Source organism: Gavia stellata, chromosome 2, assembly GCF_030936135.1.
Source record: "Gavia stellata isolate bGavSte3 chromosome 2, bGavSte3.hap2, whole genome shotgun sequence".
Lineage (NCBI taxonomy): Eukaryota > Metazoa > Chordata > Aves > Gaviiformes > Gaviidae > Gavia > Gavia stellata.
In genome coordinates, this window is record NC_082595.1 from 37,856,339 (window position 1) to 37,872,371 (window position 16,033).

Below are 16,033 nucleotides of genomic sequence, written 5' to 3' on the forward strand. Positions count from 1 at the left end.
CACCTGCAAAAACTACAGCAATTCTTTACCTTCCAGCTGACTATGGCACTACACAGCCCTCAATAGCTAATTGCCTGTTTAAATCAGAATAAACAGTTTCTCTGTGTTTTCAAGCTAGCAACCAGGTAGTGAACAGTCTTAGAAGTAGCCACTCCATTCTTTGCAGTGAGGCTGCCTACATGTCAACAATGCCAAAGAATGACCTAAATAGTCAACTCTGCTTTTAACACTGTCACCTCATTACTCCTTTTTGGATCTGTAGTTAAGCTGATCATAATTAATTGCAGAAATACCTCATTATTCCTTTAAGACCTGAAAGGATTTTCACTCCAGCCTAAAGAAGCAGGCAGATAGAAGGGAAGGCCAGTCTTTGCCATGGCTTTGAAGTTTTCCAGACAGTAAGGCAAGGACAAAAAAACCCTTACCCAAATACTGGTTACTCGTCTCAGTAACATGAAACAAAATGTTCTGTTAGCTACAGTAGGTTTTACTTAGTGAGAACAACAACATTAATTCCACCATGCCTCTCCATTTCCCATACAAACAAGCAGCTTTAGGTCCAGATCAACTTGGCAAGCTTTTATTCAGTGGTCACGTGCCAAACATTACATATGTTAACACCAATCCCATCTACTGCTTTTTTAGCTTTTCATTTTTCCACAATCACTGTGATGAACAAATACAAAAAAGCCTTCAGATGAGAAGTGCTGACAAGAGCTGCTTTCAGAAAATGGTTAACTACTCACATTAATGGACACACAGCAGATGTGTACCAGGTAAATAAATACTGGCAATCCGCTGTCTCATGAAGGAATTCAGGGATGCCTTCCTTTACTTGTGGACTGCAGTGGAAGAAAATGGTTGAAGACACAAACTTTGATTTATCTTTACCACATCTGGACTCTGATGAAATTATGACATCCAAGTCATCATCTACAATGAGAAGAAAACCTTTAGTTTACTACTTCCTTGAGAACACTCTATTAACACTAGACCCTGGAAAGTTATGTATTTGTTCTGCAGTAACAGCTTACACTTCACAGTATCTGCAGGTGAGCTTATACTTTTATGTAGCTGATCCCATCAGTTGCTATGGAACAGTGGGCTAAGCTCTTTATCTAGCTACTTTTTCTTGTAAAGGAGATCGTTGCTTATGCAGCACAAGCACAGAGGAAACCAGAAGACCAAGTCTTCTATCCTGCACTGTTTCTACCGAAGTCTTTCAATAAGTGTCAAGCCCAAAGCCTATTAAGGCCAAATTTGTAACTGAGTTTACGCAATAAGAAAAAAACCCACCTAAATTCTGCTAGACAGACTCTGGATATCTTTACAGAAAGGGATTAGCACAGATGTTGTGAAACAAGAACCATTTTCTGATGAAGCAATTCACATGGAGTATCAAGCAATTCTGGCTAGTGAGCAAGTACTTACCCTCAACATAATATTTAGCTTTTCTGGCAGAACCAATTCTCCGAAAGCGACGTTCATTAGTTTTAATCTGGCAGATGTTTGCTCCAGAGCATTCTGGGAAACTTGAGTTTCTTATACCAGAAAGCTGAATTTCATATACATATTTATCGCCATTTGTCCGTATGTCACCAGAAGCTGTGTACAACCTGAGGAAACAGAGGGAAAGTCTATCCTTAAGTCTAAACTCACAGATTTAGGTTATGCCCAAGATATAAGACTGGCAACAGTGGTAGCTGCTGCCACTGGTTGATTGCAGAGCAAGCTGGAGTGACTGATTCAGAAACCAGAAAAGATGCAGGACTGAGGCTTCCTCCCTGAACATTACAAATGAGGATTATATTTAGCATAAATATAATCTAACAAAGCACAAAAAGCAAAACTTTTATAGTTATATTGCCCTCATTGGGTGTATGAACATAAAAATACCTCCAAAGGATTAAGATAAACTGGAGACAAAAGCATGACAAGCTAGCCTACCGACCATAAGAACCTTATCGTGTGCTCTGTAGCTATGATAAATAGCATAGCCTAGCTGTCTTCTCCAGAAGGGTAACTAGTTCTACCATAAGTGTTACTGAAGTACTATGCACAGTTGTAAATCCTTGTAAAATCCTTTCACACTGCTGGTCCGAGTGACAACGCTCTGAGATTCGTAGCTATTTGTTCTAGTCACCTGCTCAAAGGCTGAGCTTGCTCAAATATGACTTGCCTTTAATCTCACATTACACCAAGTTTTATTTTTGTCCTGACTTCCTCTCCTCCTTCATCCAGGTCTGTTTGATTTTTGTTTTTTTCTCTATGCTTGTAATGCTGTCACCACATTTGCAGAGCAGGTGTATTCACAACACTTCTGCTTAGTTACTCCAAACCTGCACACTAACGGTTTGTGCCCTGCAAGCAGAGTTTATTCTTCCCATAACACTAGTATGGGCGGATTTCCTTCCATAACACTAGAATTGACATTAAATATAGTAGTTTATAACAGATTCTGGACTAGAGTTATGTGCAATGTTGTAGTACAGTCAGTGTAACTGCTGGTCTTCCCTTCCCTCTCCTGAGAGTTCAGTCATGCCTGACCATTCCTCCAAGTTGTCCTTCCTCACTTCAAGGCTTCTGAAGCATGGGTTCCTAATTCCCTATGGATCGCCTGAGCAGGAAAAAAGGTGCTATGTAAAAAGCCAAGGAGTACTCTAGGTGAAAAAAAAAAAAACAAGTTCCCTGGCATTGAACTACTGTCTACACACCATGGAAGAGAGCAATAACCCACAATAAAGAGATCTAACATCCAGGTGAGTATGTGCAGGCTTTAGACTAGTCTTGAATACACCTGGACATGCTCAAAGCTATAAGCCCAGCTGTGGGCTGCACTATTAATCAGGTCTTTAAGTCAGTCATTCGTAGAAGGTGAATTCAGTGCTATTTCCACTTTACAGCTAAGAACTGTTAAGGCAACATAGAATATTCACAGCAAGCTCTCTTTTCTTGCAGTACAGTTCTACAGGATTAAAGTGTTGTGGGCTTTGGTTGTTGTTGCAGTTTTGTTGTTTTGGGGGGCATTTTGTTTGGTTTTTTCACTTACTTGTAATAAACATCCCCTAAAGAGAAGTTTTTCCCAGCTGCAGGATTAATAACTGTTCCGTTCACCACCTCCACCTCCTGCTGCTTCACAGCACAAGCTGCACGTGTGTCCCAAGTGATGTAGTAAGCACAGTTTTCTTCATCAATCCTACCAAATAACAGACACAACTCATGATTCCAGGAAAAACTAACAAGTGAGAAAGAGAAGACACACAGCTGCTAACCCATGTGTGGGAATGTCCTGCCTAAGCATCATGCCAAGAGTAAGCTAAAATAGTCATTAGCACTCAAAAAAAGCTACCTGAAGAGTTGCACTGCACTTTTCTGTAGTTCCAAGACCTGAAAGGACCTAGCTGCACTTGAACTTCCTACTTCAAAAGCTCCAGAAGTCACACAGTGTATCACAGGGTTTTAATCAAAATATTTTAGCTAACAAACATGTCAGGCTGCTTTTGGCGGGTTTAATGTGCTGCACATCATTTAACTAGGACAAGGAGTATAAGCTAGTCAGATGTTGCTGCCTAGTTCTTTGCTCAGTTTCCAATTCTACAAACAATATACAGTTAACCAAAACAAGACTGAGGAAAAAGCCATCAAGCTTCCTTAGTATTTGTGATCATGCATATATACCTCACTTTGGACAGCTTCTAGTTAAATAATCTGTACTGAGGCAACAACAAACCATGTTTTATTAGCTCAATCACTTATCTACACTAAGTGTTCTCTACTAAACACGTTTTGAGCAAAGTTAAGAGTGGTTGTATTACAACTGACATTGAAAACAACAGCATCCCAGCCACTGTCAGATCTAATTTGGAAGTAGAATGCTTAAATTTTTGCCCAGAAATTTTAAGATAAATACAGAATACAATTGTTTATGGAAGTGAAGAGGTACAGAAACACCAGAAGATCCATGTCTTACAAGTACAGACCAAGGATTATTTTAGACTGTCCAATGGAAAGGACAGTCACTGTCCTGAGCCATTTTACTGGAAAGGTACAAAGGAATAAACCATGAAGATCAGTGGTATGTTAATTTGTTACTCACCTCTGCAGCATGGGCATGCCAACTGTTTTTGCACACTTCAGTTCTATAATTGTCGTTACTTTCTTGTTTTTCCTACATTCCTGCCCACTGGAATAACTAATATATACTGTATCACCTGGAAGAGAAAAATGGTGACACTCAAGGTTTTTGTAAGCAGCTGTTCAAAATTTCAAAATAAAGGCTTCACCACAATGTAATAAACACTATAGCTAGGTTGTAAGGTTTAACCATCTCTAGCTCTCTACAGGAACAAAAGTAACTCTACCTATCACATTCAGCTTCTGTGTATGAACAAGTCCAAGCACTTGAACATCTCCATTGTTGCTTTTCCTGCAAATACTGGCTCTTTCAGGGCAGCCTGTGGGTCCCTCATGTACCCTCTGACAAAGATTCACATAGTACCTGTAGAGAACATGGTAGACAAAACTTCTTTAAGATTGAAAGCATGTACTAAGGTTTAGTAGATTATTTCTAACTATCATTTTCAAGTAAATGACACTGTGCAAAAAAATTGGTCATTTACCAGATTAGTTCACTAGCCAATTTTGACCTAGGTCAAAACTAGAAACTGGAACCGAGTCAAGAAATGCCCAAAAGTTTTTTCAGCTATAGAGGTTGTAGTATGATCCTAAATTCAGCATCTCTTCAGAGCTATACCAGTTAAGTTTTATTAGAACAGAGGAACTAGTAGCAAGGCAGTGAATGAAACAGTTTTGTTACCCCACAGTTCATCCTAAGTTTAGAATTAGATGCTCTCATCCTTGCCAGTTCATTTCTATTTGCTAACTGGAGGGGGGAGGCTGGCAAGGTTGATGACTTCCTGCTGTTCATATTTTCATTTAAGTTGATGCTTAGAAGAATGGGGGAAAAAAGGCCCTATTTAAACTTCAGACAAAAAGTTACACACTTGAGTCAAAAGACAGCAACTAAGTCATTAAGATTTTTGTTCAATACGATAAAGAATCCAAAAATTGCATTTAAACTACAAAATTACTTTGTTAAGATAGCAGTTTCAATAGAAAGCCTTTAAAAAACTTCTAGTTTAGACTTATTCATCCTTTAAAAAGCGTTACCAACAGAGGGAAGGGGTGAGGATGAGTAATTATTGATCCTCTTCAGATAAAATGGGTTCCTTTCTGGGTTTTTTTTGTCTACACGCAGTGTTAAGCATAGACAGTTTTAAGACTGTCAGCAATTTAAACAGACTCTGAACAGCGACCAAACAGAAGTACTATGCCACATTACAACTCCAACTGTTATTGATGAGCAAGCTGCTCCCTGGGAGTTGCTCATTACTCACGAGTTCCCATTGTGGAAAAAGATCCATGATCCCGTCAGGGAAGAGAGCATTCTCAAGTCATAAGTTTTGTGTTTTTGGACAAACTTGCACTCCATCTTCTTGGGAGGACAAACAGCCTGAGTCTTCCATTCAAAAGTCACAGCACAGCCAAGTGTCTCACTCAGAAGGTGTGGCCTCCCAACACCAGCGTTTTCATCACATGTGAAGATAATGGTAGATTCCCTTTTTGCAGTTGCTATAAAAGGGAAGGTTGGAAAAAAAAAGGAAAAATATACTTTGCAAGAGACTTTCAGGCATCTACGGATTTTAGCGTAGCAATTTTGTGCTATCAGCAAACATTTTAAATCAGGTATTGTTTCAGACAGCAAAGAGGCACAAATGCTTTTCCTAGCCATTTTATTCCGTAGGTTAGCTTTCATGCTTTTTAGAAAGTAGTGTTCCTTCCAAAACAACTGATCTCCATCAAAGCAGAGTCATCACTTATGACTTAAACACTCACGATCTAAAAGCATGAACTTTTTATTTCAAAAGTATTTTGCTCACTCACTTGAGTAAAGTCAGATTTGTCCCATAAATTCCTTGTCTTGACTACTCCTATCCCTTTACTTACACTGTATTGCACACCAGAAGTCTTTTGCCCAGCCTGATAAAGGCTAACTCCCTGTGTTAGCTCAGATCCTTGCACATGAAGTATAGGAAGTTCTTACCGTTACCACAAAATCCCCACTTTCCATCTCTCTGGTAGTTTTCAGTTGTAGCACACCATGGCCTATTCTTTTCTACTGTAATACATTCCTCATAGGTCTTCCCTTGGTACTTGAAGGGGAACACACAAAGCTCTCCCTTTTCAGTCACTGAAAAGGAAAAGTATATCCTCTTAATAACGTGCAGTAGAATAGCAGGCACATCCATGTTCATGACCATATCCAAAGCCTGTACTTTAATACTAAAGAAAAGTCATAGGCAGAGGCAGACAACAGAAATACTGAAACACTGAATCTTAACCCAGTTAGAAAACTAGGATATAGTGTACAATTAGCTATGATCATCCCTACAGAAAAGTTGCAGTCTCTCTTCTAGGAGATACCTATTGACATTGCAGATTAGTATGGTGCATATGATTTAACGAAACTACATGTTTCTATTAATGTACGCAAAATCCACGTTGCTTCCCTCCTATCACAACAAAACTTCATATTTTAAGGGTAAAGGAAGCTGACAAGTTTTTACATAAAGAATGGGTCTGCTTCAATCTCACCTGGAGGGCACCGATCACCCCCTGTATACTGCAAGATGACCGTTTCATCCTGGTGGTTATAGTCCATTTTCATTTCCTTTATGTTTCCAAAAGATGACACACCACTTTCAGATGTCAGACACACTGCCCCATCTTTGCATTTTCCCTGGGACAAGTCTGCTGCCTTACTGCATACACCAATGCGATAACTGTTGGATCCAGAAAATACCTGTGTGGACATCCAGAAGCATCACAAACAAGACTGCCTCAGAGCCTACAGTTAATACTTACAAATACCCACCCGAGTGCTTTATAAACCAAGTCTCATGCAGTACTTGCATAACGCAGGAAGAAAATAAGAGAACTAATGCCTTACTATGGCAAAATTGCAGATAAAGTACACCCACAGGACCAAGGATATAGTCTGTTCAGCAGACTTGTTTTCATGTTCAGGATTCTGCCACAGGTGAAGATTTCTCCTTCCTTTCCCCATCAGTATATCCATGAATTTCCCTCTCAAAAACATTAGAAACCTAATGTTATTCCCTCTAATATTATTCCCTCTAATATTATTCCCTCTAATATTATTCCCTCTAATATTATTCCCTCTAATATTATTCCCTCTAATATTATTCCCTCTAATATTATTCCCTCTAATATTATTCCCTCTAATATTATTCCCTCTAATATTATTCCCTCTAATATTATTCCCTCTAATATTATTCCCTCCGTCAGAGGCCAAACAATATCAACACTGACCACAGCTGCAGCACATGCAGTCTCCTCTCACACACCAGGATGCTTAAAAGAAACCCCTGCTTCAGTTTTAAAGTGTTTATAGCAATGGGCAATTAAAAAAAATAATAAAAATTAAAAAATAATCACACCACCAGAAGGCATTACCTCAAATGATCTTCCAGAGAGGCTGGTCAGGTTAAAAGTATAGTGTAGCTGTTCATCAGTCACAGAGCAGCCTAAAGTTTTCACTTTATCAGGACACACGACTGGAGTTTCCCACTCAAACACAAAACTGCAGTCAAGTTTCCTTATCATCTTTGGTTTGCCCTGTTACCAAAGAACACCGCAAGATACATCAGGTTTAATTTTTGGAGAGTTTGTTGTTCTTTCTGTATTGCCGCCGCCCGCCCCCCCTCCCCCCCAACAGTTAACCTCAGCTATTACTGAGGCTAGATTTTACTGACTGTAGGACAAACACCATGCCTTCATATTACAACCAGTACCAAAAAAAGCTACAAGTGAAGTACATTCTACCTAGCTCCAGAAAACAGTCAAAGCAGTAATTGAAGTACACAAGCTTTCTTATTAATTAGGGTCGAGATTTTGATGTTCAGCTTAGTTGCAAGCAGCAGCCAAAGCATGAGAGAGCTGTGTTTCTCCATGGTGGAGAACATTAAGAAAGTTCCCTGAGTTAAGGTTTAGCAAGAATGCTGTTTCCTCTGTCATGTTTTAAATAAAAATATGAGTATGGCCTGTGTAATATTCAGAGCTGCTTAGAGTTTCAGCTCATGCCCCATGTTAATGGAAAATGGCTCCACTGAGTATCTTCAACACGCTCTAGTCTGTCAAACATAATACCTAAGTGCTTCTCTGAAGTTTGTTAAAGCATTCAAAAAAATTCAAGAAGTGTTAGATTCACACCACCATGCAACCTCAATTTAGTGTTCAGGTGTCAACAGAAAATAAAAACATAAGTATCTAAATGCAGATTTTTAAAGTTATGTAAACGTATGATTATGGAAAGGGTTACAACATAGGGAAAACATTGCACGGTACTAGCTTTACAAGCAGTTACACTGGTTCTTATGTTAGCTTGTGGTACAAATATAAGCTTTTGGATGTAGACAAGATGCAATACAGCATTAAGTTTAACACCAGCAAGAAGTTATCGCTACATTACTTCAGTGGAATCTGATCCTTGAAACCATCAGAACCTGCCTAAAGGTTCTGCACTCTCAAGCCTGAAGTTCATGCACTCTATGAAATCTTGCCTCTTTGAGAATACTAAGTATTTAAGTAGTTAAGAATACAAATACTAAGTATATTCCTTGTTGAAACATATCCATCCTTACATGCTAGAAACAAATCCTTGATTTAGTTTTAAACAAAGTAACACTGGTCACTACCCACTTCCCACTGCACTCCAATATCAACATAAGTTTAATAGGTATCTTACCAGACTAGTTCCTTGGCTGCAGTGAAATACAATAAGAGAAGTATAGTTCAATTTGTTGTTTATCTGACAAGGAGTAGTGCTGTTGTAAGTGATGGAAACTTCATTTACTGCCTCATTTAACTTGGGAGGTTCAGTAACACGACCAATATCCTACACAAGCAAACATATGTATTAAGAGACATACAGGACACACCTAGATTTCAGACCAGCCCAGAGATTCAGATCAATTCAGATTCATCTGTTTGGTTTACATGGGAGCACAACTATTGCACTTTTGAAAACTGCATTCTATACTCAAAGAACAGTTCAATCCTAACAAAACACAAGTTGAGCAGCTCAAAACACTCTTTGATTAAGCTTGACATAATCCAAGGAGGTTCTGCATCTTACAGGTAGATTCTTCTTTAAATCATTGTACCAAAATACCAACACATCACTTAAAAATAGTGTAGTATTAAGAATGGAGTAAGGTCCCTAGATCAATGTGGAAGTTCATGGAAAACAATCTCAACTTTTTATATGCATCTTCTACAGCTCACAAACAAGACCTCAAAAGGTAAGAACCTCCATCTCTAAAGGTAATAATACAGGCAAGTTAACCAATATTCTGTCACAGGCTTGCTATTCATGCAGCTGTCAAGTTCTTACATGTAAGTACTAAATGCATTCTGGAGCATGCTAGGACATATCCTGCTTCATATTGCAACAGGCTATCATGGGATCAAGGATGCCATTTCTGTGCCACAGAATGGCAGACTAAGAGGCATTCTGCTTCCCAGTCTCCGTATTTGGCACACAGCACTACATGTAAAAATTCTCTGTAGTAATTTTTTATATTTGTCACAGTATGGAATCTTCTGACACCCAAGAAGTCACTGGGGTTCAGAATAGGAAAATACTTCTTCGTAGGGAGAAGCGATGAAAGGGAATTTTGTAGGGTAGCTTTTAATTTTTTATTCCATTATATCCATTGTCAAGCCTCTCATTCAAATCGGGTCTCTAGGCAGGGATACTGTTTTAAACTAGCCAGGAAATGCACGTTTCAGTGATTCCAGGCATAGTACTTACTATTGGTGATTCATTAACAGGAACCATGCAAACAGCCGCTCCAGGTGGGCAATTGACATCTTTGATAGGATTGAGAGGCTCACAAATGTTGATGTAGAAGTCTGGAGAAACATCTGTTATATCTTCATCCACAAATGCCTCATAATACCCAGTGCGATGGATCAGAGGAGAGAGGTCAATAACAGAACTGCCATTCAATACTGAGCACTTGACCTACAAAGAAAGTACATTTTATTGCTCTTACTCTTTTACTACTTGCTTTGATTTATTGACAAACATCCTGGCCTTCATAGAGCCAGAAGTGTGGCTGCATTTAAAAGTTTCAAATGTGATTTAAGTAAAGCAGCATTTGTTACAATTTTTGTTTGTCTATAGATACTAAGCATCTACAAGCTCCATATGAAAAAGCTCAATCATTTAAACATTCTTATGGAATAGAGTCCATATCAGAACAATACTAAGACATAAAGCTCTGGCATGCATACTCCAGCATACATAGTCACTATGTCTTCATAAGATCAGCAGATCCTACAGTTCCTTCCTCTCCCCATCTCCCACACATTACCGGACCATCTCCAATAAACAAGCTTGGTTATAACGATGTAAAGTTATTCTACTGCAAGTTGATGGCTTGAGCACTGCGTTTCCTCAGAACTTATTTCGTGCATTCTTAAAGTGCGTAAGCTTACTGACAGCCTACCTGGAATTTGGGAAGTCTATTCTTGTTTAGATAAGGAGCAACTAACAAAATTACCGTTTAATTTCAGGACAAATAATCAGCACTGCTACCTAGCTATCATCACACTGAAATAGCTAGGGTCACTGTGGATACACTGTGAAAAGTGATCAGAAATGCACAAGTGATCACTGAACAGAGTTAATAGGCTAGAAAACACAGAATTTTTAGGCACTGTTGATTTGTATTGCAGCATGGTACATACTACTGAAGAGGAAAACAGAGCTATGGGTAGCAGAACTCTGACAAAAGAAGGAGGGGACATGTGACACTTCCTGTCAGAGAAAGAAAAACTGGAAAATGTTTTTCTTAAATGGAAGTGAGAGCTATGGTAGTATTAAGACAGTGATGAGAAGGAAAAACAACTTGTCACAGAGAATGATGGTCACACTAGAAGTAATCAAGGCAGCAAAAAGAACGATCAGGCAGATTCACAAAAGGTAATGTTCAGGTGTTAAGAAAAGATCTGAATTCACCCTATAACTCATTTAGCTTTCTATTCCTATTGCTGGCTTTTACTCTGTGCACCCACTGCTGGTAACAATTTAACTAGCTAAAATTAACTAAAGTAAGACTAGCTCAAAGTATTGCCTGGAACACCAGTTCATCTAGAGTTGACCAAATCACATTATTACAGCATGTGTTATACAGCAGAGGCAGATCCTAAATTCATGCTATCAAGGTTTACCAGGTTTTGCACTGAGCAAACTCACCATGTTCTTGCCTGGCCTCTAGTCACTTGCTTAGAAACAAAAACTATTCCCATGCACAGAGATGCTGTCCATCCTCAACTCAACCTAAGCTCTGTTGGCCTGCTGCATTGGAGGATCTTAACCGTCAATTCCCAAGAAGATGCCTATGGCTTCCATTTGAGCTGCACAGAAAAGCAGCTAAGCAGGTTCCACAGAGGGGTTATTCTGAAGTGTTAAAGTTTTAATTTGGCTCACCATGCAGACCAGAAGTTTGCCAAGTATTGTTCATCTCCGCTTAAAAAGTCAGTAATAAAAGCATTTGAGAACTTCTGTATGAACTTGGGTTCTGTTCTACAGGAAGAGACCTTTCCCTCAAGGAATTTAAAACATATACTGCTATTATGCCTAAACCGCCCCCCTCCCTCCCCCCGCCCCGAAATTTAGTCTAAGAAGGGTTTTCCATGAAGTAATTCTTACCTCTTCCTCACAAGCCAAGGAAGTATGCCAAGAGAAGTAACTAGTGCATGTCTGCTCATCAAAAGACAGAAAAACAGGCCGGCTGTCATCTCCAACATCAGACTTGCATACAAAGCTAAAATAGCTTTTATGCTTCAGTTCAGGGTCTGCAGGGCAAAGATCTCCATCTTCATAGACAAGCTTTAACACTTGATCTTCATAAGTTAAAGTTTTACTCAGTTTTCCAGCATTAATTGGTTGTGGACCACCAGTGATGCAGACGGCTAAAGTAAAAAAGAAAAACGAACAAAACAGACCAAGTCTGATGTAACGGCCCTTCAAAATTGCACCTTACAACATGAACAGCGGGAAACTTAAGGTTTTAGTCTCACTTTAATTTTCCTATGAAAGGCAGGCTTTTTCACACCATCTGGAGTTGCCATTAAACTGAACTGCACTGAAACAAAGACCAAATATTGTCTTTAATACTTCGTTAACCAGCAGAATGTACTGCACCTATACACGTTTAGCCAATCACAGAACACACCATTTAGTTACCACTTCTCTGAAAAACACTTCTCTGATTAATGTCAGCCAGATTATATATAGTTTTATTACGATGCCCCTTAAAAAACAAAATCAATCCAGTATTTTCTTCTAACAAGGCAAAAAAATATTTTTTGAATTCACAAGCGATACTCCTATTTTAGCATTTAAGATGCTTAAATATTATCTCATCTTCAGTTTGACAGAAGAGCTAGCAATTCTACCTGCTAGTAAGCAGCTTAAAATACAAGTTAACTTCTACTGATGTTTCAGAAGCATCCAAAACAGAACAGAAAGCTAGAAAGAGGCAACGGTTTGAAGTGCGGACACAAGGCTCAGTGCAGATGCATTACAGCAATACATCACCATAAAGCAATTTTTGTGCTCATCTCACTCTAGCTGGAAGCTTGCAACTTCTTCCTTTTCACAACAGCCACAGAGGTGCAGTAGAAGCATCTACACTCCTGCCTTCATGTCCAAAAGAATATCCACTCATTTGGACTTAGAGGACTGCAAGTGAGCCCGTGTAAGTTTAGGAATGGAGTTTGATAGGAATACATTGCTTCATTTCCCAAAACAGCTTCAGGATCTTTTCCTAGCCAATTCAGCAACACAGCTGTTTGCTTCACTCCTTTCACATTTGCAGTAAAACCTGCCCCCGCATTTTACTGTAAACTTGAGCATGCGTATTTCCTTTGGGTACCCTATCGTCAGTGATTACAGTATCAGAGGGGATAAGACGCTTACCAGCTCCATTAGCACATGAACTTTTAGCTTCAGCACAAACGTTCAATTCAATTTTTCTGTTGTGTGAATCATTAATGGTATAGCCAGACTCTCGCTTTAGCGACGTCAAATCAAAGAGGTGGCCTGTAGACAGATCAGGGAATAATTTGATCTTTTTTTCAGATTCAAAAATCAAGACATTTCCTTGTATTAAAAGCTTTCAGTAACTTAATTTAATAGGAAGGTCAACCAGAGTCTACTTGTCCTCTAGCTTAGCAAGGCAAACAGTTACTAATTCATATTAATAATTAGAGGTAAAACTAGTTTCAGAACCATAGACTATTTATGTTCCAAGGGACATTGCAGTACCTTACAAGATATTTCTACCCACCAATAAGCTTGTTAGTCACAATCCAGAGGATGCGTCACACTGCCCTTTTCTAATGAAGTCCCTCAAGAACACAAACGCAGTGGTGCCGCTTTCAGCAGCCTCTTCCACATACAAAATCCTGAGGCCTCCTCCTTACCTGTTGCAGGATTGGTTACCCGGCAGTCATTTTGCACATTGCTTTTAAGAGGACACGCAGCAGCGGTGAACCATAAGAAGGTATATTCACAATCTTCAATAGCTGTTATAAGTTCTGGCTTTGATTCCTAAACATGAAACAGTGGAGAGAGTGACATCTCTACAGAGTGATACTGTAAGATTTCATGCCACAGGGTGGTCCCTGAAGCCTGTAGCTGAGCTCAATTCAAATGCCAGTCCTAGGGTTTAACAGGCCATTGTGGTCCAATGAATTAACCCAAGAACAGAGTATTTAAGTGTGACTACTTCAAATACACAACAGCACAGAATCATTATCAGGAGCAGTAAAATTGATGAGAGGAGAGCTAAAGGCAGCCTAGCTGGGCAACAGAAAATCCAGAAGGTGAGGGTAAGACATCTCACCAAATAGAAGAGTACTTAATAGCAAGGCATACACAGGTGCAAGAGTTAAGAACTAGACAGCCAATAGCATTATTTACTACTTGAAACACTTCCCAACCTGCAATACATACATCAAGACACAAACAGACAATTTGAAGCTATTGCAGATGATAAAATCTGTGCTAGCAGATTGTACAAAAAGATCTCTAAAAAAATGCTCAGCATCTGAAGTTCAAATACTTATAAGCCAGTCTGCTTACAAGACTGGCTCCCATCCAACTACAGACACTTAGGAAATGGTAAGAACTGCCCACCATTCTCCATATGCATACAGTTGTATGACCAACCCATGAAAACATAAAACCCCACCAGAAGGAGCCCACTCACAATTTTGCTTTCATCACACTTGAGGCGCAATATTGTTGCTTTCTTGCGAATTTTATCTGGACACTGCTCCCCGTTAATATATTTCAGAACAGAAATACCATTTTCCCACCGGGGACCACCAGCCACTTCCCCGAGACTTGTACATTTTGAACCCTCCACGAGGGAGGCAGCAGCATCAGAAGGACAGGAACCTGTACAGATGAACAAAAACTGCGTTATTACTCCTAATGTTATTAACGCTTACTTGCCTGGAATAAAACTCCACTAGTCTACTTTCAGGTATGTCATGGCTGATCTATCTCCAAGCCGCTGTCCAAACCATATTAATTGGGATATTTTTTACCCCCAAAATCACAAGTAGCAGCAACTGCCTCACTTCAAACAAGGTCATGCAGAAAGTAGTAGAAGCTACTACTGGGGAAGTAGACTACTACACAGAGTGAAAGGCTAGAGTCTGTTACCTGGTCTTCCACGGCACAAAATGTGGAGTCAGTCAGAAGATGCCATAGAGAAAAATTCTGAAGTTAAAATAATCTTTGGGCACAAGATGCTAATCTTTAAGAGCTATAGTAGATTTTGGATAAGGATGCAAGAGCTAGAGTGCTGAAGTTATCAAGAGAAGATAAGAGCTGTTAGTGAATCTCACCTGCCAAGCAGATGGAAATCAGGTCCACAATCTACCCTTCCCTCTGGTGCTGAAATTACACACCACTGTCTCCACATACTTTGCTTTGTGATTTTTTCACTCTGAACAACCAGCAGTACTGTCCTACCACTTGCTGCCCCTAGCTACAGCAAGAATATATTTTTATTTTGTTCTTACGTGCAGCACCATATGGTGCTAAAGGTTTGCAGACATTAATATAGTATTTCTGTGCAGAAGCAGATAGAGTAATTGCCTCCCAATTCTCTCTGTGCCGTGTCAGAGATGAAAAGTCGTAGAAGTTTCCTTCATCATCCCTGTAAGAAAGACAAAGGATTCACATTTTAAAAAAATCAAGTAATTGTAAGTTACAGTTCTTAAGTTACTACAAGAACTTTTAACCTAATAACTCTGCTATAAGCAGAGTACCATACTGGAAAAGAAATGTGCACCAGACTCATTGCTCCCTATAAACCTCAAATTCAGTACAGAATTATATCTATCACTGCACCAGCCATCCCCACAGTAACTGCCCACGTGCACACAACCCTCAGCCAATGCAGACTAATTTTGACTTTTCATTGAAGCATGCAGGCTTTCAATGCACGGCAAGCACTGTAACTGTGCATTTGTGGATTGTTTTACCTTAGGGTAGAAACCTGTCGTGATGTCAGATGTTAAAACTCTGGGCCAATTATTGGCCACATTTGACCCCACTTATCAAATCTTAATAAGCTAATACTTGGTTGTGACAGAAATAGATTACATTTTTCCTGGCGCTTTGTTTGGTGGAAGCTCCAAACAGACAGCAGTTGTATTCTTGTTTAAAATAGCTATAGTTAAATAATAACTAGACACTTGTAACAACCTAACATACTCAGAGTTCAACCATCAATAACTGCATACCCAACAGTTCATTTTGAAGAAAAATACTTTCTTTGAGCTTCTTCTGGGGAATAAGCTTAGTATCAGTGAAATTAGTTTTAGGAAGTACAAATTGCAAGTTACTTAAAATACATTGCAT

General features: G+C 39.3%; 1 protein-coding gene across 1 annotated transcript in view; it reads right to left on the reverse strand.

Annotated features, from left to right (window-relative positions):
• Positions 1 to 16,033, reverse strand: part of IGF2R (insulin like growth factor 2 receptor) — a 59,587-nt gene that overhangs the window by 3,282 nt on the left and 40,272 nt on the right. Inside the window, exons 30-45 of the mRNA XM_059828160.1 lie at positions 15,190 to 15,326; positions 14,367 to 14,557; positions 13,579 to 13,705; positions 13,073 to 13,195; positions 11,801 to 12,063; positions 9,896 to 10,108; positions 8,828 to 8,977; positions 7,537 to 7,698; positions 6,655 to 6,862; positions 6,104 to 6,250; positions 5,397 to 5,631; positions 4,362 to 4,498; positions 4,097 to 4,211; positions 3,050 to 3,196; positions 1,432 to 1,616; positions 747 to 933 (exon numbers count right to left, since the gene is read on the reverse strand). Coding sequence (XP_059684143.1) covers positions 747 to 933; positions 1,432 to 1,616; positions 3,050 to 3,196; positions 4,097 to 4,211; positions 4,362 to 4,498; positions 5,397 to 5,631; positions 6,104 to 6,250; positions 6,655 to 6,862; positions 7,537 to 7,698; positions 8,828 to 8,977; positions 9,896 to 10,108; positions 11,801 to 12,063; positions 13,073 to 13,195; positions 13,579 to 13,705; positions 14,367 to 14,557; positions 15,190 to 15,326 — 2,727 coding nt within the window. The remainder of the gene's footprint in view (positions 1 to 746; positions 934 to 1,431; positions 1,617 to 3,049; positions 3,197 to 4,096; positions 4,212 to 4,361; positions 4,499 to 5,396; positions 5,632 to 6,103; positions 6,251 to 6,654; positions 6,863 to 7,536; positions 7,699 to 8,827; positions 8,978 to 9,895; positions 10,109 to 11,800; positions 12,064 to 13,072; positions 13,196 to 13,578; positions 13,706 to 14,366; positions 14,558 to 15,189; positions 15,327 to 16,033) is intronic.